Below are 27273 nucleotides of genomic sequence, written 5' to 3' on the forward strand. Positions count from 1 at the left end.
ATTATGTAGGGAAAAGTATAACAAAATAAAAATAAAAAATTCAAAAGTGTGCTTGTTAATGGAAGCATACTATACACTTTCTCTTTCACACATCCTCACACACACTCGCACAAATTGTACACCGACTTAGTCGTTAGAGAGGTGCTTTCGGAGCTGTCTTTTAAAAGAAGATAATGACAGACATGACTTGATATTTACAGGTAGTGAATTCCAAAGGAACGCACCAGAATAAGAAAAACTAGTTTTAAACAAATCGATGCGGGGCCTTGACAAGGCAAGGTTATTTCGAGTGTTTGAATAATATGACGGAGATGATTTGAAGAGTTGTATAAGATATGTTAGGGCGTCCTTATAGACGACTTTATACATAAATGAACATTTATTATACAAAGGCTGCTTTTTTAAGCTTAACATCCCAATACTTTTCATCTTTTCCTTTGTAGAAAGAGATGGACTGGGCAGAACTAGTTTAGCAGCTCTACGCTGGAGCGAGTTCAGCTTCTTCAAGTGAACTTCACTACACCCGTCCCATACTATGGAAGCATAATCAATATGGGGTTTTATGTGGGCATTGTAAAATAGTTTTCTTGTGTCTAGATTAATAATGCTTTGTAACTTTGACAAAAGAAACAGGTTTTTAGCAATTTTTTTGCAGATTCCATTGATGTGAGTCTGCCATTTGAGATTATTATCAACAGTAAGTCCCAGTAAACGGTGCTCAGCTACTTGCTCAATGGAGTGCTCATTTAGGGACAGACTCAGAGTCATTTCTGAAAGTTGATGTTTTTGGCGAGTGCTGATTATCATAGACTTTGTTTTTACTGGATTAATAAGCATACGATTTGCAGAACACCACTCAGAAACATCGTTTAGGCTCTGTTGTAATTTGTCTTGAATTTGTGCAGGGCTTTTCCCTGTTGCATGTAAGGTAGTATCATCTGCTAACATATGATACTCAACAGATTCAGACTGTAGGTACAAGGGCAAATCATTTATATACATGCAAAATAATACAGGTCCCAAAACAGACCCCTGTGGCACTCCACATTTCACAGTGCCCTGAGAAGAGTACGTATCGTGTACGTATACAGATTGAACCCTCTCTCTAAGATAAGAGTAAAAAAAGCGACAGTGCTAGAACTTTTCAAATAACATTTTAATTTCTGTAGAAGGATCTCGTGATCCACGAGGTCAAAAGCTTTTTTTAGGTCCAAGAAAACATCACCAGAAATGTCTAACCTAATGGATGAGTACCATGAATCAGTTAATCTGGCAAGGGCAGTGTTACATGAATGTTGAGAGCGAAAACCAGACTGAAGTTGATGCAAGAGATTGTGGTCCTCCAAATAAGTAACCAGATGTTTTTGAACATGCCTTTCAAGAGGCTTAGATAATACAGATAACAAAGATATAGGTCTAAAATCATTTAAGTCTTGAGAACCTTTTTTCTTTGGCAAAGGTATGACTTTCGCTTTTTTAAATTCTTTTGGAAAAACATTGTGTTGAATACATAAATTATAAACATAAGTCAGAGTAGACACTTTTAATAATTTATTACTTATTCCATCAAGTCCGGAAGACTTTTTATTTTCTAACCTTGCTATGTACTGGCCAACTTCATGGATGGCCATTATCGGAATAACAAACGCATCCGTGTTTCTTAATTTTTCATGACAGAACATCTGCAAGCGTTCACAACAGGAATGTGTTTCTGTACCTGGAGATTTTGAGTGAGAATCTACCAGTGATTCAGCAACGGACAAAAAATAATCGTTAAAGTCGTTGGCCTTTATATTCTGAGGAATACTACTATTTTTTGAGGAGTTGCCTTTTAAAAACGTGTTGAGGGCGCGCCAGACTTTTGAAACATCTTTGCTGTTACCCACAAGTTTATCCAAATATGATCGCTTCGCGTTTCTCACAAGATTCTTTACTCTGTTACGCGCTTTTTTATAATCTTCAAATAATTTGTTTGTCTTTAACTGGTCGCGATACGCCATTGCTTCGATGATATCAATGGTTAACCAGGGAGGAAGTTTAGGATGTCTTACTCGTAAAGAGAGAGAGAGAGGGAGAGTGTGTGTGTGTGTGTGTGTGTGTGTGTGTGTGTGTGTGTGTGTGTGTGTGTGTGTGTGTGTGTGTGTGTGTGTGTGTGTGTGTGTGAGAGAGAGAGACAGACAGAGACTGAAAGACAGAGAGATGCGTTTCACCAGCGAACATACACAAACACAGGCTGACAGACAGACATATAGACAGACTCTCTCTCTCTCTCTCTCTCTCTCTCTCTCTCTCTCTCTCTCTCTCTCTCTCTTTCACACACACACAAACACAAACACACACACACATAAACACACACACACACACACACACACACCGCGCGTTTAGACAGACAGACAGACAGACAGACAGACAGACAGACAGACAGACAGTCAGACAGACTGACAGACAGACCGGCAGACAGACACACATACAGATCGACAGACTCTCTCTCTCTCTCTCTCACACACACACACAAACACAAACACACACACACACACAAATACACACACACACACACACACGTCCCACAACCTTTTCTCCCAACAAACACACAAGAACTCCATCCTACACACATACACACACACACTCACATACCCCCCCCCCCCCCCCCCGAACGCCACACCCCCAACCAGACAGGCGAGCACCAAAAAACAACCCCCGGCGATTCTTCCAGTAAGTATAGTTCCCGCGATCCTTGGCAACCAGACAACAACTCCTCAAGGTGTAGCACCCAATCCTTCACTGACTTTCTTTCTTTATTTGGTGTTTAACGTCGTTTTCAACCACGAAGGTTATATCGCGACGGGGAAAGGGGGGAGATGGGATAGAGCCACTTGTTAATTGTTTCTTGTTCACAAAAGCACTAATCATGTGTAGGCTACATGTAGTGTATTTGTTGTTTTAGTGATAATGTGATAATGTATATAAACATCTACGGCTGTTTTCAGTATTGTTGATAACATGTTCTGTTTGATTAAGGGTATTCAGCTGGCAGGCTATTTCCTTGTTTTCACTACCTATTTTATTCATGTTTTTATTACTTAGTTAGTGGAAGAATCTTTTGTAATGTATGTTTGATGGTGTATGCTTTTAATTAAGCGTTGCTGACTATGAATGTAGATGTAAATGCTTGTATAACTGTGTTTTAATTTTAAATGTGTCAAGCGCAAAGAGCATAATTGTAAAGTTATGATGTTGCGCTATATAAAAGCTCATTTATTATTATTATTATTATTATTATTAATCAAAAAATTGCTCCAGGGGCTTGCAACGTAGTACAATATATTACCTTACTGGGAGAATGCAAGTTTCCAGTACAAAGGACTTAACATTTCTTACATACTGCTTGACTAAAATCTTTACTAACATTGACTATATTCTATACAAGAAACACTTAACAAGGGTAAAAGGAGAAACAGAATCCGTTAGTCGCCTCTTAAGACATGCTGGGGAGCATCGGGTAAATTCTTTCCCCTAACCCGCGGGGGGTCTTCACTGACTGCAGCAGAGGGGAGTCGATTGTAATTCGTTGCTACTCCGGCCCAGTCTGATCACTTCTTGTTTTGCAGTGTGCAGGGGAAGGCGCAAAGAGTACGCATGTAAATTAATTACTAGCAGTGCTGTGGCAGTTGTTGTGTTTTTCATCTGCGCACACAGACACACAGACACAGACATACACACACAAGAACGCATACACACGTGTTTTGGGGATTGACAATCGTGCGACTACTGAACAGTCTACGGTATAGGCACGTTAAATTACGAAATGTGGTGCATTCTTCATAAATCTCCCCAAAACTCTCAGCTCCTGCCCCCCCCCCCCCACCCCCTTAATGCCATGCCCCGCCCTTCCACCCCCACTTGCCTCACCTAACCCAGCCCCATTACTTCCCCTTTACCACCCCCATCCCCGCCCTCTTATGAAACACCAAAGCAATCACATGAAGTAAATGTTAGTATCAGCAGGACACATGAATAACGACGTGTGATGTGTGTTTTTGCCCTGATATTTCGTAACCCTCCCTCCTCCCCCCCCCCCCCCCCTCATTTATACAAGACACCTTTTCCGCCATCGCCATTCCCATCCTCGTCCTTTTGGGGAACATCAAAACAAACGAATGGGGACAATTGGAAACAAAGGTCATGGAAGCAGCTGTTTTGGACAACAAGTGCAATTTTCCTTTGAGTAAAATGACAGTTTGAGCTCACAGTGAGGTAAACAGTAGGCTCAGAGAGGGCAGAGATGCCTCGATTATGTTTTCGCCCGAGCGTTATTCAACAATTTGTTGCTCTCTTTAACAGCGACATCATCTTTTTCCCCCGATTCCCTGCCTACAGTAAAATGTCTCTATTTGAAATCAACTAAAAAATATACGGAGGGAAAGAGACAATGACAAATCATTTCTATAAAATGGTGATCAAAAACACACACACAAAAACACAACACAAAAACACATTTTTGTGTGTTGGTCATAAAACTAAACAAGCAGAAAGCAAGGCAAAACACAACGTATATATTGTGTTTTGAGTGTGACAGTGCACTTCACTGAGTTCACTTCGTTTTAGCGTGCGTGTGTGTTTACGTTTCTGTCTGTCTGTCTGTCTGTCTTTCTGCCTGTTTTTCTGACTGACTGTCTGTCTGTCTGTCTGACTGTCTGTCTATCTGTGATGTGTAAGTCGGTTTGAGGATGGGGAAAGGAGGATGAAGCAGAGAGATAATATACAGAGAGTGAGAGGGTCTCCCGGCTTTAACTTTGTTATTACTTACCCTGTTATGTGTAGATGGTTTTCCGACATATGTACTGTTATGACCGAGAACATTAACTCCCTCTACATAAACAAAATGATGAATAATGCATCGTATGCACACTTAATTGACAGCCGGTATAAAAAAAAAACCGCATTGCTGCATCGACCGTTACAAATAAACGCTATAAATATTAACTTGATGCTTCAGGCAAACGATACCAAAAAAAACAACAATCATCTTGACACTGTACACACATATTTAATGCATTTATATTCAATCAAAAGTCGCTCAATCTAATTAGGTCCTAAACGCGATCCATACCACCAGTCGCAGAGATAAAGCTTTTTCTTGTTAATCGATGACACCCAACACACAATCTGCATTACTGAATTTCTGAACAAATCGTTCTCATATCCTTCTCGAAATCAATAGACGAACTCCGGAAATAACTCTGTGGGGTCTGTGCGGGTTGTGAAAGAGTGAATACTCTTGCTTTTACTGAGGCAAACTTTCCACACGTGCTCTTTGTCCACGTGTTTCAGACACACCCTTTGATAGTGACGGTTCTATAAAGCCACGTGGGAATTTTTGTTGCAGTAAAAGCAAGACTATTCATTCTTACACAACACATACAAGCCCGACTGCCTAAATGGCCTGGAAGAAACAGCCGTACACTTAACGCCAAACAAAAATATATGTTGGTTTAGGGTAACCCGACCGACCCTATTTTTTTGCCGCCAACCGTAAAACTGTTCTTTCATTTCTAAAAAAAAAACAAAAAAACTTTTGGCACTAGTTGCGAACCACACCGAGACTAAGGGAAGTAACCACCTTAGTATCGACTAAATTATTTTAAATTAAAAAAAAAAAAAGCCGACCTACCGACCCTATCTTTTTTGGTCACGTTACCCTGAACCAACATATATATTTTTGTTCGGCCTAAAAACCCACTCCTGCAAAACACTAGAGTACGTGTACGCAAAGTAAGAAGGAGGAAACAGCTCTGTGGTGTCTGCGTTAGCTTTGCAATCATTGAGCTGTGATATTGATCAGTCTGGAAATCAATGCAAAAACGACTGGAAATCCCCAGATGAGTAAGAAAGAATACGGGCAGAATTACGAGCGTTCTCTTACATCTGCACAGCAACGCTACACAACTACCGACTGGGTCACGATAACCTAATAGACTGCAGTTGGCTGGCAGAAGGTTACATTGATATTCCTGTGGACCAAGGAGAAAATAATTGTGAGAATTAGAATCTATGTTTGTGTCTGCAAGAAAAGAACATCATACATACCCATTGTGAAACGTACATATTTACATTTATGACAATTTTTAGAAGACAAGAAACAGCGAGGACAACGAACATATCTAATCATGACATAAACGTATGGTAGACATGAATAGATCATACAAGGCAGGAAGGAGAAGGTTGATAAAAGAGAGAGAGAGAGTGAGAGAGAGACAGAGAGAGAGAGACAGAGACAGAGACAGAGAGAGACAGAGACAGACAGACAGACAGAGACAGAGACAGAGAGATAGAGACAGAGAGAGACAGATAGACTTTCTTTCTTTTCTTTCTTTTCTTTATTTGGTGTTTAACGTCGTTTTCAACCACGAAGGTTATATCGCGACGAGGGAAAGGGGGGAGATGGGAGACAGATAGACAGACAGACAGGCAGACAGACACAGACAGACAGACAGACAGACAAAAAAGGAAGAAAGAGTGAGAGACAGACAGACAGACAGGTTTACAGAGAGAGACCATAGACAGACCCTTACGCCTTACACCCACTCACCCACTACTGTCTCACACACACAAACAGGGAAGCAACTCTCAACTCACCCATTCCCGGAAGTACAACGTTGAGCACGAGACACGTGACGGCGACAGGTTTGCTCATGGCGGGGATGGAGTCTCTCAGGCTAGCGTCCCCTTCAGTAAGCTTCTCCCGGGACGGCCTCTGGTGATTGTGAGGCAGCACTGAAGGCTGGTGCGGGTGCCCCATCAGGTACCCGGGCATGACCGGCCGCCCGTACCCCCCACCACCCGCATAGTTCTTCCTCTGGAGGCGCGGGGAGGGGGAGGGAGTGGAGGACCCTCCGGCGTACACGACCTGCATCTTCTTGGCTCGTACGGCGATTAGCTACTTTCAATGACTGGTGTTATGGTTTGCCCCAATCAGTGTGAGGGGGTCCAAACACTGCTGCGGTGTTGCTGAGGTGGAGTCTGAGATATCAACTGGATTGTTGCTGATCTTCGATAAACGGAGGACCGCCTCAGCGGGAGGGAGTCTGCAGTCTTAGCTGGGGACTGAGATATTAACTGGATTGTGGCCGACGTGAGGGCCTCCAACACTGCAGGCTGAGTTGAACTGTGGCAGGTCAGAAACAATCAATTGCAGTTGGAGTCAAAGGAACGTATGCCTGACAATGATGTCTTGAGTCTAAAATATTAAATGGATAGTCGGCACAACCAGGACTGCCCTGTAGTGCCTATGCCCGGTGACAAATATGTCTGCTTTCAATGTGACGTGACAGGATCCGCAGAAGCATCAGCAAAAGGTGCCGCTGATATATATCGTCAGCTTGGAATGATGTTCATCAATACTGAGTTTTTCTTTCTTCTTTTTTTGTTGTCGTTATTGACGTAATCAAATTTCCACGATATGGAGATTTAGCATTGCTGAATACGTGTTAATTTCTTCTTGGTTGATTTTTTTTCCGCTTCCAATTTCAACGGCGTGATGTTTTCTTGCTGAATTTAACCCAAGTAAAATGATTGAAACACAGCAGGTCTGATAGCGCGTGTCTGTCTGCGTGCAACTTCTGTCGGAAACTGTTTACATTCTTGGAGAAGAAGCAAGTCAGAGGCAATGAGGTACTCTACACGGGTGGGCGTGTCGGGACAAAAATCAACAGGAAAAATGTGTCTGGAATGTAATTTCCTGCTCCGCTATTTTCGCCAGTTCTTTCTCAGTCAGTAGTGCACGCGACTGAGTCCGGGGAGAATGAGTCATAGGGCACGTAACACAATACGCTGTAATAACAACAGCAAAAACAATAGCGCTAGCTGGTGAATCGAGGAAACACAATGGTGCACTTAGACCGAGCGACCTTGAACTGTCTTGACTTAATTTTCACTGCTACAAATAACCGCAATTCGTCCCGAAATCGCTTGAAGATTTCTTGACCCAATTTTCACTGTTAAAAATAGCCACTACTGACTCTACCTGACATTGCTCGTAGGTTTCTTGACCCAGTTTTTGAGTTAAAAATAGAACCCCTACCTGAGATCTCTCGCTAGTTTCTGCAATAAAACTGGCTCGTCTTTGACACCAGTCAATTTAGCGGCACGTGCTACGCGGCCGGCTTGGGATAATCGTACCGACAAAAAGGTAACAGCACTGAGAGAAGTATATCACCACCAGCTTTGTTCTCCTCGCTCAGCACAGCGGTAGATAAACGTTCCTCGTAATTTTTTCCGTCAAAGCCAAAAAATCAGCTGCTGCTGTTGTTGTTCTACGATGTTAACGTTGTTGCTGTTTTTCTGTTGCTGTTTCTGTGATGTTAATGGTGTTGTTGTTGTTTTTCCGCCGACAGACAGCATCGCTCGTTCCAATCCGTTTCATACGGTGTTCCGGAGGAGACATCTCGTGTGTGATGCTCGAGCGATATCGGTTAATCACACACACTCATCACTGTAGTTTGTGTTGCTTTCACTCCTCCCCTTGCTGTTGATGTATTTTGTTGTCGTGCAGGGTAAACTGTAGCTCCGTTGTGGTTGTTGATTCTGATCTCTCTCTCCCTCTTTCTCGTCTTGCTTTTGGGGTTATCTCATATCTTCACAGCTGCCTGAAAACAAAAACAATCAATAACGATCCTTGTTTTGTCATTGTTTCTTTCATTGCCACTAAATGCATAGGGCAAGGAAATAAAACTCTTATGTTTTAAAATGTATAGAACACATATTCAGCGTTCAAAGTATTTGAACTAAAATCAGACATATTAGCTCAATAAGAGTTGCACCTGTATCTGTATTAGTGAAAAGATAATACATATATTCAAACATGCGTATGTGCTGTGCTTTCATTTCTTGCTTGCTCGTTAGAAGTATAATCGAACCTGCCTTTGTGACCAACTCTTGAAAGCGACCACCTGCCAACAACGACTACTCACAATGATCCCAGGCGAGGTTTTCGCTCTACATTGTATCATTCACCTTTTCATAGCGACCAACTGTCTATATAACGACTACATTTCTTAGTTCACTCGTGTGGTTATTTGTACAGGTTTAAATACTGTAGCTGGTGATCATAGCAATGTAGTACTGAACGGTTTCGATTGGTGAAATGCTCAGGCAAAATTGCTGTACTAAATAGTGTTCAATAGGAATGGTGTTTACATAAGTAAAGTCGAACTTGCACTGGCGACCACCTCTTCAAAACGAACACCTGCCCATTACGACCACTCTAAAAGGATCAGCAACGAGGTTATTTCTCATATGATTCATCTTTCAATAACGACCACCTGCCTATAAGAACCACTCTGGGTTTGTGCCTTGGGTGGTCGTTATATACAGGTTCGACTGTATATACAATGTAGGGACACCTGTGGGACCAACCAAAAGCGTCCCTCCGTCGCAGGTGGCCTTTCATGACATGTATACTTTGGCCAGGACCATAGGCAAGGTATGGGTCAAATATGTCCTTTATTATTAACTGTCTTCTCAGCAGATGGGCCTCACATCGCAGATACCAATGTACGACTCATTTAGTAAAAAGGAGGGCGGAAGAAGGAAGCGGGGAGGGGGAGGAAGATCAAGAATAGAGGCACGTGACACTGGGTGGCCACGTGGTCAGGGGGCTTAAGGGTTACTCTTGTAATCCAGATTGTTTGTTTGTTTACTAGTTCTGGTTAGTTGTTTTATTCGTCTTTTTCTTTAATCTTGTGCTTTTTTGCTTGTGTGTTTTATCAACAAAAAAAATTTTTTTTGCAAGGTCGGATTTGCTGTAAGACATGACCTAATGGGCCTAGCGCCACTATCCTTGGGGAATAAAGTTTTCGAGTACTCCGTTGCGTTATTAGGCAGGAGAGCACAACTAACTAACTAAAGGCCCCGCCCACATCGTGTCACGTGCCTGTCATCACGATTCTCTCGCATTCCCATTGGACAAGCAGACCCTGCTTTTATTTTGTACTTAGTTACAATTCTGGATAGCATGCCTGCGTGCCTATCCATATGAATTCACCTTATTACACATGTGATAAGAGCGCGCGTGCAGTTATACAGCATGACCCTGACCATGATGCGTTTGGTCAATCAACGAATGTCCTATAGAGCACAGTATACTGCTAGGGGGAAAAGTTCCCTGCGTCCTGTTAATCACTATACTACCTGCTGCAGTCTGTAATCCTCTGCCAATCTCGCAACGACGATGGGTCATCAACAATGCATGAAGCACGTCAGCGGAAACTTGGGCCCAGGTTATTACTATCTTTCTATCGCCCGGGTTGAGGCTTGATAACTGACTATGCTGGACTGAGTTTGTTGTCAATTACGCCCGGGCAAAAAGTCGATGACAACTCTGGCCCGGGTAGCTAGCACGTACACCGGTGGCTAAAGGCGACAAATACATTAATACAGTACGATGCAACATATATGTATTATCTCAATGTGAAAATGTTACCTACACTTCCTGTACTTTCCCCGCGATCGAAGCCGGGTTAGTCTAAGTACGCACAGTCCACTTTTTGTTTACAGGTATACCTCAAACAAACACTACAGAGCACACACCCCCCCTTCTTTTAAGACCCCTCCCACCCCCATTTAAGGCGTCCCCTTAACCTTTCTTTTTCTGTTCACACACTCTAAGAGTGGACTGGGTGGCCGAGTGGTAACGCACTTGCGCTCGGAAGCGAGAGGTTGCGAGTTCGACCCTGGGTCAGGGCGTTAGTAATTTTCTCCCCCCTTTCCTAACCTAGGTGGTGGGTTCAAGTACTAGTCTTTCGGATGAGACGAAAAAGCGAGGTCCCTTCGTGTACACTACATTGGGGTGTGCACGTTAAAGATCCCACGATTGACAAAAGGGTCTTTCCTGGCAAAATTGTATAGGCATAGATAAAAATGTCCACCAAAATACCCGTGTGACTTGGAATAATAGGCCGTGAAAAGCAGGATATGCGCCGAAATGGCTGCGATCTGCTGGCCGATGTGAATGCGTGATGTATTGTGTAAAAAAAAATTCCATCTCACACGGCATAAATAAATCCCTGCGCCTTGAATAAATTATGTGCGCGATATAAATTGCATAAAATAAAAATAAAATAAAAAATAAATAAATCCCTGCGCTTAGATATAAGCCTCATATTGATTGATTGATTGATTGAAGAGTTTACTTCCATTTTAAGACTCTTCTCACTTGAAATGTCTGATTTTCTTATATTTTTGGAGGTCTGAAAAGGGGGTTTCCACTATACTCTCGACCGACACCTGTCAGTCTGCAGTGACAGTGACAGGTCCTCTGAGTGGCACGTGCAGCACATAAACCGAAAGGTCTATTGGACCACGACTATTTATGATGTAGTGGCCTCCTTGGCAGTCTGTCAGCCAACATCTCGAGGCGCTTTGAATCGCATGTGGGAATCGTAAGGTACCTGGGACGTGTATATTTCGGTTGGCATTTTGTCAAGGGAGAGGTACAGGGGTTCTCATACATTCTGACACTAGATTTTGGCGGATCTTTCTTTCTTCCTGTCTTGTTCGTCTTTTGTTACTGTGGAAAAGGCGAAGGACGTGTCAGTATTGCGTCCGTGACAGTATTGTCAATCACAATACATTGCGGCTGTGAGACAAAATAAATGAAGACTAGATTAAGCCTAGTTCCCTTTTCGTTTTTCTCTTTGATCAACTAATTGGTTCATTAATTCTTTTCCTTATTTCTGTCGATTCCCGTTTATCAACTCTTGAGATATTACCCGTCACAAAAAACAACCAGATGCGTTTGAATGCACATCTTTGTGATCGATAAGGCAGTAAATTGTAAAAAGGAAAATGTCATATGACTGGAAAATCCATTCATTCCCCTACCATATTCATCAAACAGAGTGATTTTTTTGTTAGATAGTGTTAATAAGCGAAACAGACAACACAGACACCCCCGGTAATCAAATACACTATAGCAAGGTTCCCGCGTTAAAATCGAAAAAAACAATCAGAACAGCTAAACCTGAGCAAGTTTTGCATATCGTAGGGAAAAAAAGAAGTTTTATCCAAAACAGTCAGTTCAATTCACCTATCGTGTCTAATAATTACGCTCGGGCATGCTGGACGGTATCTGTGTCATTCTCCTCGGAAGCCTTACAGAGCGGTTTTTGAATCCATTGTTAGTGGGTAATGAGACTCTATAATACATTGCCTTCAAACTTTCAGAGCTTTATTCAAACACATGTCCTATAATATACACGAAATATCAAGTCATTTGAGAGGGTAGGTTTTATTTCATACGACATGCCAGAAAGGGTTTTACAATTTTAGAAAGTTCTTTGCAGACTCATGATCAACAACAACAACATTTGTATTCTTCAAGGACAACCATATTTGCGCTTTATACTTACATTTCTTGTATATTCTTAAACAGACACAGATGTTATGAGGATTTTAACACGAGAGTAGTTACATAACAGTATAACTATTGTCTCAATCGACTTATAATTTCATGTGCATTTACGACATGTGTTAGCACAAAGCTCTGAAAGTGTTGTGTGTCAGGTAAGAGGTTAAAGGAAAGGAACAGAGAGCATATATGCTGCGCGCGCGCACGATCGTGTGTGTTTGTGCGTGCGTGCGTGTGTGTTTTGTGCGTGCGTGCGTGTGTATGTGTGTGTGTGTGTGTGTGTGTGTGTGTGTGTGTGTCTGTGTCTGTGGTATTTACAGAGAAAAAAGAGAGTGTCACACAGACAGAGGGAGACAGACAATTAGAACTTAAAACAACAGCAATAATTTATTAGTTCGTTACACCGCAGAGGCTTTTAACCTAAAGCAATCGTCACAGCAAAATAAACGTCTAACAATCTTACCGTATGTGTTGCACGAGCGCTATAACTAATAGACACAGTAAGCACAGCCGACGTTTATAGCTGTTGAAAGGGTCAGGGCTACATAAAAATGCCGTTAACGTGCGTGTGTGCGTGTGTGTGTGTGTGAGTGTGTGTATGTGTGTGTGTGTGCGTGCGTGTGTGTATGTGTTCTCCCAACAGTCAAAATATTATCAGGCAGAGACGATGGAGGGGAAAACATTGAAGCGGTGGAGGTTGAAAAGATCGGAAGTCAAGGACACCCCTGGCGGTAATTAAGGTATAAGTCCTTGGGTGTTTTTGTGATTTTGTCTCTCTTTAGTCTAGGCCTCCTACGTGATATATGGCCTAAAGTTCACACTCATTCCTTGAGAATGTTCTTGTATTGTAAACAACTCTACACACATAAGAAAACAACATAACAAAAGCCCATATGAATCCGTTAAGGTTTGGTATGGTTTTCACCTGGTTATATTTTACAGGTGATTTTTTGACGAAATTCAATATTGAACATTTTAACGGTTTATCAAAACCCTATCATGTTGCATATCAAATGAAAGCTTTTGACGCAAGTAAAGAGAAAAGGGCAAAAGAAAACGCATTCCTGCTATACAGAAAGAAACATTGATAATTAACGTGTTTAGTACCACTTCTTTAGCCAACAATGACGAGCGACCCGACGGAGCACAGTGATGTTTGTTTACATCCTATCATGTTGCATATCAAATGAAAGATTGAGTTCTATGTAAAATGGAATAATAGAAGAAACAAACTTAGTGCTATTCTGGAAGAAATATATCAATAATCGGCATGTTTTGTATCACTTCTTCGGTCAATAATAGCAGATTGTCAAGCAACCTGGCAGACCACAATAGGATGTTTACCCTCACTGTCTTACTCGGGGATGAACACTGTTCACAGGTTGCATACAGGAAGTGAAAACTAATGTCAATTGCTCATATTTGGTGATAAAACCCACGAACCCAAAAGACGAATGTGATGATGATAAAGTTGATTAACACACCCTACCTCACATATCGGAGTCAGAATCTTCAAACTGAACGGAGTTGGAGCAAGAGTTTCCGCGACACTCTCCACAAGCTGTGGTGCATGCCAAGCCATGTTTTCTACAGCTGCACTTCCCTGTGGCGCAGTCCTTCTTACAGTTGCACCGGATCATGTTCAAGAGATCAGGAGGCGCAGGAGGTTGGTTTGTAGTCACAGGCAGCAGTTGGTTGTCTCGAAGCTCCCAACCCCAGTCCTCTGGCTCCAGGCATGGCTCTTTCCCAAGGGTTGCCCATTCCTGAACTTGGAAATAGACTCTGTAGGAATGGTATCTGGCAGCAGACGAGGTTGGGGGCAGACATTTGGCCTGAACTTGAGTTTTGCCGCTCATCAGTTTCTGTTGATATCGCGGATATGGCGCAAAGAGCCAAGGTTGTCAGTCAGTCTGCCGTTGTACAACATCACAAATAACCGCTCTCCAGCTTGTTCAATACTGTCGTGGTCACATTTTGGTTTGAGGAAGACCCGGGCGTCCCGAACAAACTCCTAAAATTTCAGCTTCTTCAACGGCAGTGACTTGGCAATGTTGAAGGGACGGGATGTAGTATCACAACCACACATTGCGTGTGCAAACAATATATTGGAGCACACATCTCTTCCCAGTCGTGCCTGAGTAGCCTTGATGTCCCACAGTTTTATCTGCTGTTTCTTTCCTGACCCTGAGGTGAAGAAGACATCATGTGAGGTTGTTTCCACAAGATACAGCACCAGAATGAGGAGATCTGTATCTTCGCCAATCACAACAGTCGGAGAAAGTTGTGAGGCCTTCAGCGCTTCCTGGACGATGAGGCAGTCTGCATCTCCCTTCGCGCTGGGCGTTAAGCAAACAAACAAACAAACAAAATCTCCCTTCGCATGGCAATGTTCTAATCCCTTTTGTTTCAAAGGCACTGCCGAGAAGGTACAGGAACTCTTGTTTGTTTTGGGGGTTGGAGAGGAAGACTTCTTTTTTGTCGCACAAGATTTTGTCAGCCGTGAAGGCAACACTTCTCCCAACCATCCCTTTGCTCCTACGCAGATGCGTCATGTCCTTTGTGCCGGGTCTACTACAGTAGCCATCGAACACGACGGTGGCTTCCGCATATCTGCTGGACACTAGGTTCACGTACATGTCTGTCAGTGCTCTGTAGGAGGATCCCCTTGGCCAAGGCAAGCTATGTAACAATGATCCGCCATCAATGATGTGCTTCACACGTGCTGGTGGGGGAGTAGGCACCTTCTCTTCTGACCAAAGGAATTGTGCCAGAGTGTGTTTGTTGGCTTCTCTGGTGAATCCATTACCGTCAAACAGAGATGTTGGGATGCTGATTAGTTCAAATTTGAAGACAGCTTCCAATCCGTTAGGGTCATCTCGAACCACGGTAAGAAGTCTTTGGAACAGGAGCTGTGGGTCTACATGCACCACTTCTTGTCCTATTTTCACAGCAGAAGAAGTGGCCATCGTCACAGCCTGGTTATTCTTCTTGAATGTCACATCGGACACAGGTTTGTCTGTCATATCCTCCATGATGTTCTGGCCAATGTCCTTGGCATTGTCAACATTCACAGATTTCTCTGCTGCTTGTCCAGTCACAATCGACCTCAGCTGTTCATCTGCATGGAATGGGGTCTTGTCTGACAGAAACTGGATGACTTTAATCGTGTCCTTGTGATCTTGTACCAGCCTCGCCTTAGTTGACTCCTTGTGTTGCTCACTTGTCGTGAAAGCAGTCTGTGTCAGGCCCTGCATCCATCGATTAACAGACGCACGAGCAGGCATTGACAGAAGCCAAACCAACCTCTGCTGTTCGCCCATGCCTCGCCCTCTAGTCAGCCCTCCATTGGTCTTCAGAGTCCTCATAAGGGTCTGCTCAATGATGAGGTCACAAGACAAGCCTCCCCAGAAACGATCGGTTCTCTTCATCACATGGTGACCTGTACAAAAGTCATTGTACACATTAGGGTGTGTGGTCTCGAGACACATCATTTGCTGCAGGTACAGCCTGGCTGACTTCGCATACAGATTGTGTCCACTTGCAGCAAAGAAGGGAAGCATTTTTGAAACAGCAAGCAAGTGCAGTGGAAAGTCCCCAGTCCTCTCTGCTTTAATGGTCACGTGAAGCAGATCGTTCATGTCTATATACTGGAACCACAGATTTGTCGTTCTGCTTGTGCACCTGCTCTTGAAACTGTCGATCTTGTCTTTTATTCGCCTCAGAACAGGCTGTTGTGCGGCCTCTCTTCCGTACGTACCTTGGTTTCGTTTCCAGAAGTCGCCGGTCGAAAAGCATCCGCCATTTTGTTCTAAAACCATCTCATTACCAGACAGTAGACAAAAGCAGTGCATTCAGTGTAAAGGCACTCCTTACGTACACGGATTCACGTACTTCCACTATAATAATCTTTCTTCAACACCAAGCATGCGAATTAGAATGCGGAGTCGGCGGAAGCGATGTTTATCTTCTGCAGATTGCGGTAAAACAATGAATCACGCATTCCAGCCTCCGCCGTGGTAGAGTCTTACAAAAAAAGCGAAAAAAAGAATACGCCGACTGAACCGATTTTCATGGGCTTTTCAATCAATCAATCAATATGAGGCTTATATCGCGCGTATTCCGTGGGTACAGTTCTAAGCGCAGGGATTTATTTTTTTTAATTTTTATTTTATGCAATTTATATCGCGCACATATTCAAGGCGCAGGGATTTATTTATGCGGTGTGAGATGGATATATATTTTTTTTTACACAATACATCACGCATTCACATCGGCCAGCAGATCGCAGCCATTTCGGCGCATATCCTACTTTTCACGGCCTATTATTCCAAGTCACACGGGTATTTTGGTGGACATTTTTATCTATGTCTATACAATTTTGCCAGGAAAGACCCTTTTGTCAATCGTGGGATCTTGAACGTGCACACCCCAATGTAGTGTACACGAATGGACCTCGGTTTTTCGTCTCATCAGAAAGACTAGCACTTGAACCCACCACCTAGGTTAGGAAAGGGGGCAGAAAATTGCTAACGCCCTGACCCAGGGTCGAACTCGCAACCTCTCGCTTCCGAGCGCAAGTGCGTTACCACTCGGCCACCCAGTCCTCTTTCAGAGGAAGTAGTATTTATGTCAAGGAGTACAGGGCAGAAAACAGAAATTCTCAAGGAATTAGTGTGAATTGAAAATTTGGGGGGCTTCGACTACTTTCTGCATCATTCTGTTCTCTTAGTCTTTGTCTTTAGGGAATTATTAGGAAGTTATGCGCATACGGGAGGAGAGAGAGAGAGAGAGAGAGAGAGAGAGAGAGAGAGAGAGAGAGAGAGAGAGAGAGAGAGAGAGAGAGAGAGAGAGAGAGAGAGAGAGAGAGAGAGAGAGAGAGAGAGAGATGAATTTTACCCGCCCCCCCCCCCCCCACACACACACGGTTACACCGACGTATTGCGATGTTTTTACATTTAGTCAAGTTTTGACTAAATGTTTTAACGTAGAGGGGGGTATCGAGACGAGGGTCGTGGTGTATGTGTATGTGTGTGTGTGTGTGTGTGTAGAGAGAGATTCAGAGAAAACTACTAGACCGATCTTCATGAAACTTGACATGAGAGTTCCTGAGTATGGTATCTCTAGACGGTTTTTTCATTGTTTTGATAAATGTCTTTGATGACGTCATATCCGGCTTTTCGTGAAAGTTGAGGCGGCACTGTCACGCTCTCATTTTTCAACCAAATTGGTTGAAATTTTGGTCAAGTAATCTTCGACAAAGCCCGGACTTTTGTATTGCATTTCAGCTTGGAGGCTTAAAAATTAATTAATGAGTTTGCTCATTAAAGTTGTCATTAAAATCGATTTTTTGCAAACAGATTTAAAATTGATTGCATCGTATTCTTCATCACATTCTGAATCTAAGAATATATACATATGTTATGTTTACTCTTAAAATGTGATCACAATTAACAAAAATAGATTAATTAGTCTTACGATTAAAATTCAAGAAATCGATCCAAAAATGATTTCATCTTATTCTTTATCATTTCCTGATTCCAAAAACATATAGATATGATAGGTTGTATTCAAAACAAGCTCAGAAAGTTAACAAGAATACAGAAAAGCGCGCTTTCCTGCTTAGCACAATACGCTACCGCGCTAATCTGGCGTGTCAATATCACTACGTTTTGCACGTGAGAGGTGAGCGATTTCCTTCACACGGGGATTGACGAAGCTGTACTGTCTTGGTGAAAAAATACAGTGCGTTCAGTTTCATCCCGTGAGTTCGACAGCTTGACTAAATGTAGTAATTTCGCCTTACGCGACTTGTTCTTCTTGACGCCAAAACAAGTGAAAACCTCATACGCTTGGCAATGACAAATTATTCTCGTCAGTTGTATTTAATTTGCTGTTCTTTTCGCCCCAGCTTTGGCCTTTAAAGCATGACAAATAAGTATGTCCTTCCAAAATTAAAGGCAGCATATGCATTCAATCATAATTACACTGCTGAGGCAAGGGGCATAAGTAAGCCCACAGGCAACGCTCTGCTCTTTCTCCCCTTTCTACACTTACCAAAGAGTACCAAACAACCATAGATACTCACTCAACCTTTGTAGCCCTTGAAACCTAATATTTCGCTTATCTCGAGGAACTAACTAAATGCTTATTTCGGGTAAAAACAGCATGATTTTCCTTCGGGTTTTTAATCTCTTCCAACAACTGGAAAACAGTGGAGTGGCAGAAGGAAATGAAGACGAATGAACCAGAAAGGCAGACACAGAGCATGCATGCCGGGAAGGAAACTCGGCACAGATTAGCGTGTCCAAATCGGGCTTGTTCGGCGGCTATTTCAAGTCCGCCGGAGATCGATAACATTGAAAGATACTTGTCTCCCAGCCTGGGTAAATTACAGTGTTCTAGATGGTCGAACGTGTAGCAAAGACCTGTACGTGTACGTGTAGATATTGCGTCACCCGTGACTCACTTTTTTTCTCCAATGTTCCAAATGCATACGTTGTTTTGCTCCCACCAAGACTGCTGATCTTGGCAAACGCGTGACGTAAAAAGTAGATTTGATGACGTTACCCGTACACGTTCCCGTACACGTCCAGAAAAGTGCTGATCTAGATCTAGATCTTGCTAGTATCGTGTACACCACTTACTCTTGTTGCACATGTCGCTCACACGAGAAGGAAATCTTCTTTAAGAGCGTTGGTTGCAGTGGTCTTCTTCTTGTGCGGGAACCCAACATGAATAATGCCATTGCGCCGTTTGTTCTTCTTCTTGATGGACAGGAAATTCATAAAACGGTTGAAATAGAGACTATGGACTTTGTAGGGGCGGACATTTAGCAGACAATAGTGTCAGCTAGTGGATGCAGTTCAAACAGTGTCTTCCTAGGAATACGGGAGTTAGGAAGTATTATCAACTACCAAAACGAAATGCAAAGGCAGACAAATAGACAGATAGACAGACAGACAGACAGACAAACAGACAGACAGAAAAAGACAGACAGAGAGAGAGAGAGAGAGAGAGAGAGAGAGAGAGAGAGAGAGAGAGGAGGGGGGGAGAGAGAGAGAGAGAAAGAGAGAGAGAGAGACAGAGACAGACAGAGACAGACAGACAGACAGACAGACAGACAGACTTACATGCAGACAGACACACCAACAAACACAGAGAGAGGGACCGGCAACTCTACTGAAAGGACAGCCACGTTTTCGGCACTGTGAAAAAAGTGTTGGTGTTTTAAAGACCGCGAATGCCACCCCTTCCATCCTGAACAATAAAACTGGATATTCAGCTCAAAAACATGTTTCTTTCTTTTTTCCCCTTTTTTTTTGTGAAGGATCAAATCGTTTCTTTCTTTCTTTCGTTTTGCGTTAAATAAATTATAGTCTTTGTCCTCAGAAAATACTCTATCAGCGTGTTTTTCCCCCAACTAACCTAGTTTGGGTTTTAACCTTACCTTCAAGATTATCGATCTCCCGCACTTCGGGGTGTATAGTGCGTAACAAATATAGAGCGAGTAAATAATGTAAGCCTACTGCCTACTCGTCTTTTAAGCTGATCAGAAATGCAATCAACAACTTCTCGTAAAGTGTCGCAATACCCGCGCAGCAAAGTTACATCTGAGCCTGCGCTGCCGGTTGTAGTACAAGCTATATTTAAAGACAACAATAACTTCATGTAAAGTGTCGCAATACCCCTACAAGACTGGCACCGCGTGGGGTACAGCCTATATCGAACTGGCTTATGTGAGATCTAAAACATGTATCGTATACAGACATCCTACACAAACGCCGGCATGTGTGTGTGTGTGTGTGTGTGGTTGTGTGTGAGGTTGTGTTGGATGTGGTGTGTGTGTGGGGGGAGGTGTGTGTGTATGTGTTTGTGTGGGTGTGCTATGTGTGTGAATGTGTGTGAATGTGTGTGTGTGTGTGTGTGTGTGTGTGTGTGTGTCTGTCTGTGTCTGTCTGTGTCTGTGTCTGTGTGAAGGCTTGTTTGGTGGCCTTTTTGTGCTAAGATTTTTCCTTGGTCACAGTTGAGGAGGTTAGTGGGATGAAATCTCAAAAACCCAGTATGTGGAACATTATTGTGGGTTCCACGCACCTACTCGGATTGTCAATATTGTAAACTCTGACTTTTCGATATGCAAATGTTTCTGGCGCAAATAACACACCGATTCAATATTAAAGGCAAGACAGCTTAACTACATGTACCAGCACGAAAACCTGGGGTTACCATCTTCATGTGAACATTTCAAGTTGTTCGTTTTGGCACTAGTAAGCCGTCATGTAAAGGCTCTTCTCGTATAAAACATCACTTACAACATTACAGATCCGTTCGTGGCACAAAAATATCCTTCCAAATGGACATATATACTAAACAACAAAATTCGGTTTACTTGCTGTGCATTGTTGACATAATGTCTGGGAATCATTTTATAATTGACACTATAGTGCTAACCTAGAAAATGTGACCCTCCACCACGAAATGAGTCGCATGTCACCTCGCGCGGTTCTGCGCTAGGCTTAATATAAGTCCGGGGAGTGTATGGTAACAGTGTGAGGGTCACCTTAGTCACAGGCGTATAACAGTTTCCGCTCTTTTCTAAAACGGTTTTCACCACTGGATAGAGCATAACAAACTCTTTAGGAAAATGTAAACATATGAAAATCATGCAAAGGTGACATGCGACTCATTCCGTGGTGGAGGGTCACAAATACGTCAGAAAAACAGAAAATCACACTATACATAAAACATAGAGGGGTTGTTGATTTACGGCATAGGATCAAGTACAAGTACATTCTCTTTTTAAATTAAAAATTATCTGTTGTATTTTTGAAACGTTTGTGTTAATCTTTGTCTATCAATTTCTTTCCGAGAAATGTAAAAATAAACCAACATGCCAGCATCGCTCGAATGCAATAACCTTCAGGAAATCGACAAGTGTTTGAGAGTGTGTGTACATGACACATTTGACGTCGCTCAATAGGCTGTATTGACAAATCCAATCGTCCAACACGACAAATGTCAACCTTAAACCCCTCACCTGCCTTGATGGAAGCTGAAGAAGACAAATAGAGTATTTCCGATCTGAGAATGGGCAGCCCTCTTCCCTTCTCCGTGCCAAAAGTATAAATGTTAGTGTTATTTTGTGTTAGTGTGTGTTAGTGTTAGTGTGTATGTGTTAGTGTGTGTGTGTGTGTGTGTGTCAATGTGTGTGTGTGTGTGTGTGTGTGTGTGTCAATGTGTGTGTGTATGTGTGTGTGTGTGTGTGTGTGTGTGTGTGTGTGTGTGTGTGTGTGTGTGTGTGTGTGTGTGTGTGTGTGTGTGTGTGTGTGTGTGCTTGCTTTCGTCTGTCTGTTTGTCTGTAAGATCCCAAAGTTTACACATTTCACGTCGCTCAGTCGGTTTCATAACAAATCCAGCAGAGCAACATCTCAAATGTCAACCTTAAATTCTTAAAGTTGCGTTAATTGGGGCTGAATAAAACAAACGGAGTATTTTCAATCAGAGAAAGGGATTCACTCTTTCCTTTACCCTATGGCGGCACAAACGTGCCAAAAGTAATAATTACATAGAATACTCTTTTTTCTCGTTACCTTGAAATGTGCTAAGGTTAAAGGCTGTATTTGCTCAATCAAACTATTCTCTATGTAATAGACACTGGTGTCAAACTCTTCTTACGACACACCAGCGGCAAAGGTCTTAACACATTTTTTTCATTGTGTCGTTTCAGTAATTCTAATTTATATTTGTAATTATCAGTTAAACTCACAAATCCGTGTAGTTATGATTTTGTCGCAAGTGTGCTGCCATACTCCCTGACGGCAAGGTGAACTAGGGGAGAAATTAATGTAATGTTGAACGGCTAGCGATTGATTACTGTAACACGTGAACGCATGGGGCCCATCCTCTTGACAAAGAATACCTCCTTTGGGATGGTACAAGGACAAAAATCCCAAGAGATTGAGACCGTTAAAGCGGGAAATTACTTGAAGTTGTGCGATAACCTTATTGGTGAAAGATTCGTTGATAGTCTGCAAAGGATAGTATGCAATCTTTTAGTGGTCTTTATGAAGGGCCCAGACTAGAGTATAGAGGTGACAAACACTTTCATTGTTTTACTTTACCAAAATAAAAGGAGTCAGAAGACAACGGGATTCTTGCACGTTTCAAATGAAACACAGAGTTGTGTTAATTTATATCTAAAAAAAAAAATTAAAAATACGTTCTGCGGACTAAGTGTTGATAACGATTTTATATTTGTCGAAGAAGCGAATAATGAACAGCAGTGAATATGATGATGAACGAATGACTGAATGAATGGAGTTTTGCATTAATCAGTTATCTCAATCCAAATTTCGAATATTGTATACAAAGGAAATTCCTCCTTCATCACTATAATCCACAACCAAAGATATATTCCACACAAAAAACTAAAAACGTACGCTTCATATATTGGACCAAAGACTGTGATAAACGATCGACCGAATGATTTGTTGAACACAGACAAAATAGATCACACGTTATCCATAACCAGCTCCCTCATTGCACATTTTGAATAATTAAAACCGCCAACAAAGCTGTGGGTTGGCTGCTCCGCCTGGGGCCGGTAATATGTAGCTAGTCATCGGTCGGCTGACCGTGAAACTGACGGTGGGTCGACGTTGAACCGCAAAAGTCAGTAATATGAGCGCGAACAACTGCCGGTCCAACTGAAAACAGTCGCCCGACTGCGGTTGGGCTTACAGGCACCTTTTTCGGTCGATCGACCGCAGTGTCTCTACTTGTTTTAACTTTCTGAGCGTGTTTTTAATCCAAACATATCATATCTATATGTTTTTAGAATCAGGAACCGACAAGGAATAAGATGAAAGTGTTTTTAAATTGATTCCGATAATTTAATTTTGATAATAATTTTTATATATTTAATTTTCAGAGCTTGTTTTTAATTCAAATATAACATATTTATATGTTTTTGGAATCAGCAAATGATGGAGAATAAGATGAACGTAAATTTGGATCGTTTTATAAAAACAATATTTTTTTTACATTTTTCAGATTTTTAATGATCAAATTTTCTCACCCTGTCCTTTACCACCCCAAAAAAAATAAAAAAAATTGAGTTTGGAAAAAAAAAGTTTAGGGTCGGCGCCGAAATTTAGATACCGGTACCGCCAAAACAGGACCGATGTTTACATCGGAAGTTGTAATGTTCTAAAAATACCACTGAGCGGCTGACTGTCTAGTCAGCCGACTGTCAGTGCTACCGCGCTGCACATATTACCCGTCAAAACACGGCCGGTCAGCAGACTGCAGTCAACTGACTTGACAGTCAGTCGACTGTGGTTGCTCGACCGTCCAAAATACGCTGTTCATATTACCGGCCCCTGGCGTCTGGCATTATGGGGTTAGTGCTAGGACTGGTTGGTCCGGTGTCAGAATAATGTGACTGGGTGAGACATGAAGCCTGTGCTGCGACTTCTGTCTTGTGTGTGGCGCACGTTATTGCCTAGTCAGTCTACGGAAAATGGCACCATAACCAAGGATTTATTGCTAAAGAATTTCTGTTTTCAGATTCATGTTCTGCTATGTTTGTAGTATGTCTGGTCAAAAATCGAGAAAAATATAATTATTTTTAAAAAAGTTATCAAGTGTGTTTGTCGGTGTGTATTTTGTCACAAAGCGATTCTACGTTTTTTACATTGTCTGAACTGTTTTGACACCACGAACATCAAATATAACATGCAAGTCACAGTTTATGATTACAATATAAAAAAAATGTCTAAGATATTAAAAATGAAAAGGTCAAGGTCATTGGGTCATAAGGTCAAATTTGTTGTTTATGCGTGAAGTGAAGGCTGTGTAATCATTTTCAGCAGCATAACGAATTTTTTTTTTATACACGCACTAAACACACACACACACACACACACACACACACACACACACACACACACACACACACACACACAGAGGGGAAATTCCAAAGTAATTGGTACACAAGGTCATATTTATTGTTTTCAACTAAAAGTAGAATACTGTACTCATTTTAAACCAAACATCATCTTTGTGAAGGTTTTGTTCTACAAAAACATAAGTATTCCTGTACAGGAGAATGTAAGCGCAGTCAAGCAACATGTAAAAAGGCCACACAGTTTGCAGTGTAAACTAAGAAAAGTAAGATGAATGATGTCAGGAAGTCGCTGGATAGTCTACCGCGTGACAAGGGAGCAGGGTATACAAAAGCAAACCATTCAAACACAAGCAATGAAACAACAAACGTAAACAAGGCAATTGATTAGATAAAGCATCACATAATCAAATAATTGACAACATTTTAAATTCAAAGCACATAACTCCAACATCATTACACAAACATTGCACAACATTCATAAACATTATTGACCAATAATGTATTCACAGCGTTAGTCATGCATTGGTCGACTGCAGACTGCAGAATTGAGCATCAAAGCAGTCATAAAACACTCAATGAATGCATTCACTGAATACAAATATCTGTGAACACATTCCGTAATTAGAAAAAAATCAGGAAACAACAGGAATGATAATAATTATGTCCCTTGAAAAACATCTCACAACATCAGTCACTGTCATAGAAATAAAGAAAGGCTCCAATACACATTTGTACATTTGAAAAACATCTCACACCGGTCACTGTCATAGAAATAAAGAAAGTCTCCAATACATATTTGTACATTCTCCAAAGAGCAATGCTAGTTGTTCTCTTAATCATCTGTCTGTAGAAAGGCCTGCGCAACATCGATCCGTCCTGCGTACATGGTGACCGGCTTGGAAGCTCTGGTAGACATCCTTGTGAGTTTCTTTCAGCTGCAGCATGTCCTGGAGATACAGGTGGAGGGATTTGGTGTAGAGGTTGTGCCCTGCTGCTGCCATGAAAGGCATCATTTCATGGACAGTGGACAGATGCAGGTCCCAGTTTCCTGTGCGTTCAGCTTTGAGGAACTTGCGCAGAATGTCAACCATGTCCATGTACTGAATCCACAGTGCAGCTGTGGGGTGGCACTTGAGGGTTTGCTTTTGGCGTTCTAGTTTTAGCTGAATCGATGCGATTGTCTCATCAACGCAAACTTCTCCTAGCGGGATAGCTCCACTCATCAACAAGTCCCACATGTTGGCTGCACGGGCAAGGTCCCCATCAGGCTCCTCACATGAGACAGGAGCATCTTCATTTGCTGATGGCGCGATATCATCCACTGTCCCAGCAATTTGCACATCTTCTGGTACATCTGTGCTATCAATTTCCTCAATGGAGACGTCACTTAGTGTCACATCCAGGTCTGGGAGTGGCAGAGAGATTTTGAACGTTTGTGAGGTCAGGAGTGCGTTCAGAGCCGAGTCAACCAGAAAGTGGCCTCTAACTGCTCGGGACACTGCCTTGCCTTGAAGCATGTAGTTGACAGCTGTTGGTGCATATGTCAGTTCTAGCACCTCCTGCAGACCGCTGCCCTCCATCAAACGTCCAATGCAGCCCAAAAAGCTCATTTCCATGTGAAAACCTTCAAGCCTTAGAACAATGGAGGCCAAGTCAGCATCATCAGGTTTGTTGGCGACGATCTCATGGGCTTTCCAAAATAGGGGCTGGTCGAAAGTGAGCACTGGAGTCGAGCCATGTCTCTTTGCTTCCTTCGCCGTGAACAGCAGTGTAGAGTGAATGCAAGTCAGATCACCAGGGTTCATGTCGATCATTGGCAAGAAGAAAACGCTCGACTTACCAGGGTGACGGTCGTTGTGGACAGCCTGCATCGTTCCAGACCATGAAGGTCTTGCAGGCTTCAGCGGCCACACCACCTTCCACAAGACATCAAGGTGTATAGATGGGTCAACAGCTCGCAGGTTTTCTAGTTCCCTGTATGTAGTGTTCCCAAAGTGAACTGCCTTTGACTGGAAATACACGATGTCAATTGTTCCCTTTTCTTTTGAATCTTTGGAGGTGACATCCAACCTAGGAATAGGCGTTGTTCGTCGTGTTCCAGGAGTTGTGGTAGCAATCATTCCCATACCATGGAAAGAATTGTATCCATCCAAGGTACAGGAATTGTGATCCACATTGTCAGCCACGTATTGTAGAATCACATTCTTGGCACATCCTGGAATATCTGTACTTTGGGACACAGCTGCATTTGCCTCAAATCTCTGCACCTCTGTGTAGGAAGACGAGAAGCCCATCGCATTCAACACATCGATCAGATATCGGGAGCCAAAATGGTGGTGCATTTGGACTCCAAGTCCAATTTGAAGTGGGGCGATGACAACCCTAGGTCGAGCTGCCTGGACAATTGCTTGTCCCACAGATGCAATTTTATTGTCAGCATCTTTTTCGCTGAAAATCAAACGCAGGAAAAGCTGAAGGGACTGGGGAACAAAGTCCAGGTTGTACGCCCCTGAAGAAATATCCTCTGATGTTGGATATTCCTTGTTTGTCGTTGCAGAAGCAGCTTTTATTTCATTCTTTATCAGTGCTGCAGCAGCTTTCACCAGCTTCAGTTTTTCACTTTCGTCGTCATTAGTCTTCGGAGAATTGTAGAAATCATGAAGAATGGATTTAGCTGTTGTGCGGAATGTTACAACATTAGACTTGCCCAGAATGTTCGCTATGATGATTTTTTCATCAAATCTCTCCAAGAGCTTTTCCTTCATCCATTTGGTGGTGTAACCAACCCCTCCACTGAACTCTTGCATTTTCTGCACAAGCTCTCCGATGGTGATCTGTTCGTCATCGTGGTTAATGAGATATTCTGCTGTTTTCTCAAAAACTTCAAGTTTTTCAGTGTCCGGTGGTCTACCCACACTTCGGCTTGGAGCGTTTGTCAGTGCGTATGCACCTGGCTTGTCAT

The 27273-nt window shown here is 42.4% G+C and overlaps 1 protein-coding gene and 1 long non-coding RNA gene across 2 annotated transcripts in view; one reads left to right on the forward strand and one right to left on the reverse strand.

Moving 5' to 3' along the window:
• LOC138952823 (uncharacterized) overlaps positions 1-27273 on the forward strand; it is a 236804-nt gene that overhangs the window by 168329 nt on the left and 41202 nt on the right. The gene's annotated exons all lie outside the window — the stretch shown is intronic.
• LOC138952821 (uncharacterized) overlaps positions 1-27273 on the reverse strand; it is a 78451-nt gene that overhangs the window by 31067 nt on the left and 20111 nt on the right. Inside the window, exon 2 of the mRNA XM_070324556.1 lies at positions 6637-8645. Within this exon, the coding sequence (XP_070180657.1) occupies positions 6637-6913 (277 nt within the window). The 5' untranslated portion in view covers positions 6914-8645. The remainder of the gene's footprint in view (positions 1-6636; positions 8646-27273) is intronic.

This window comes from Littorina saxatilis, linkage group LG17 (genome assembly GCF_037325665.1).
Source record: "Littorina saxatilis isolate snail1 linkage group LG17, US_GU_Lsax_2.0, whole genome shotgun sequence".
NCBI classification, from domain to species: Eukaryota; Metazoa; Mollusca; class Gastropoda; order Littorinimorpha; family Littorinidae; genus Littorina; species Littorina saxatilis.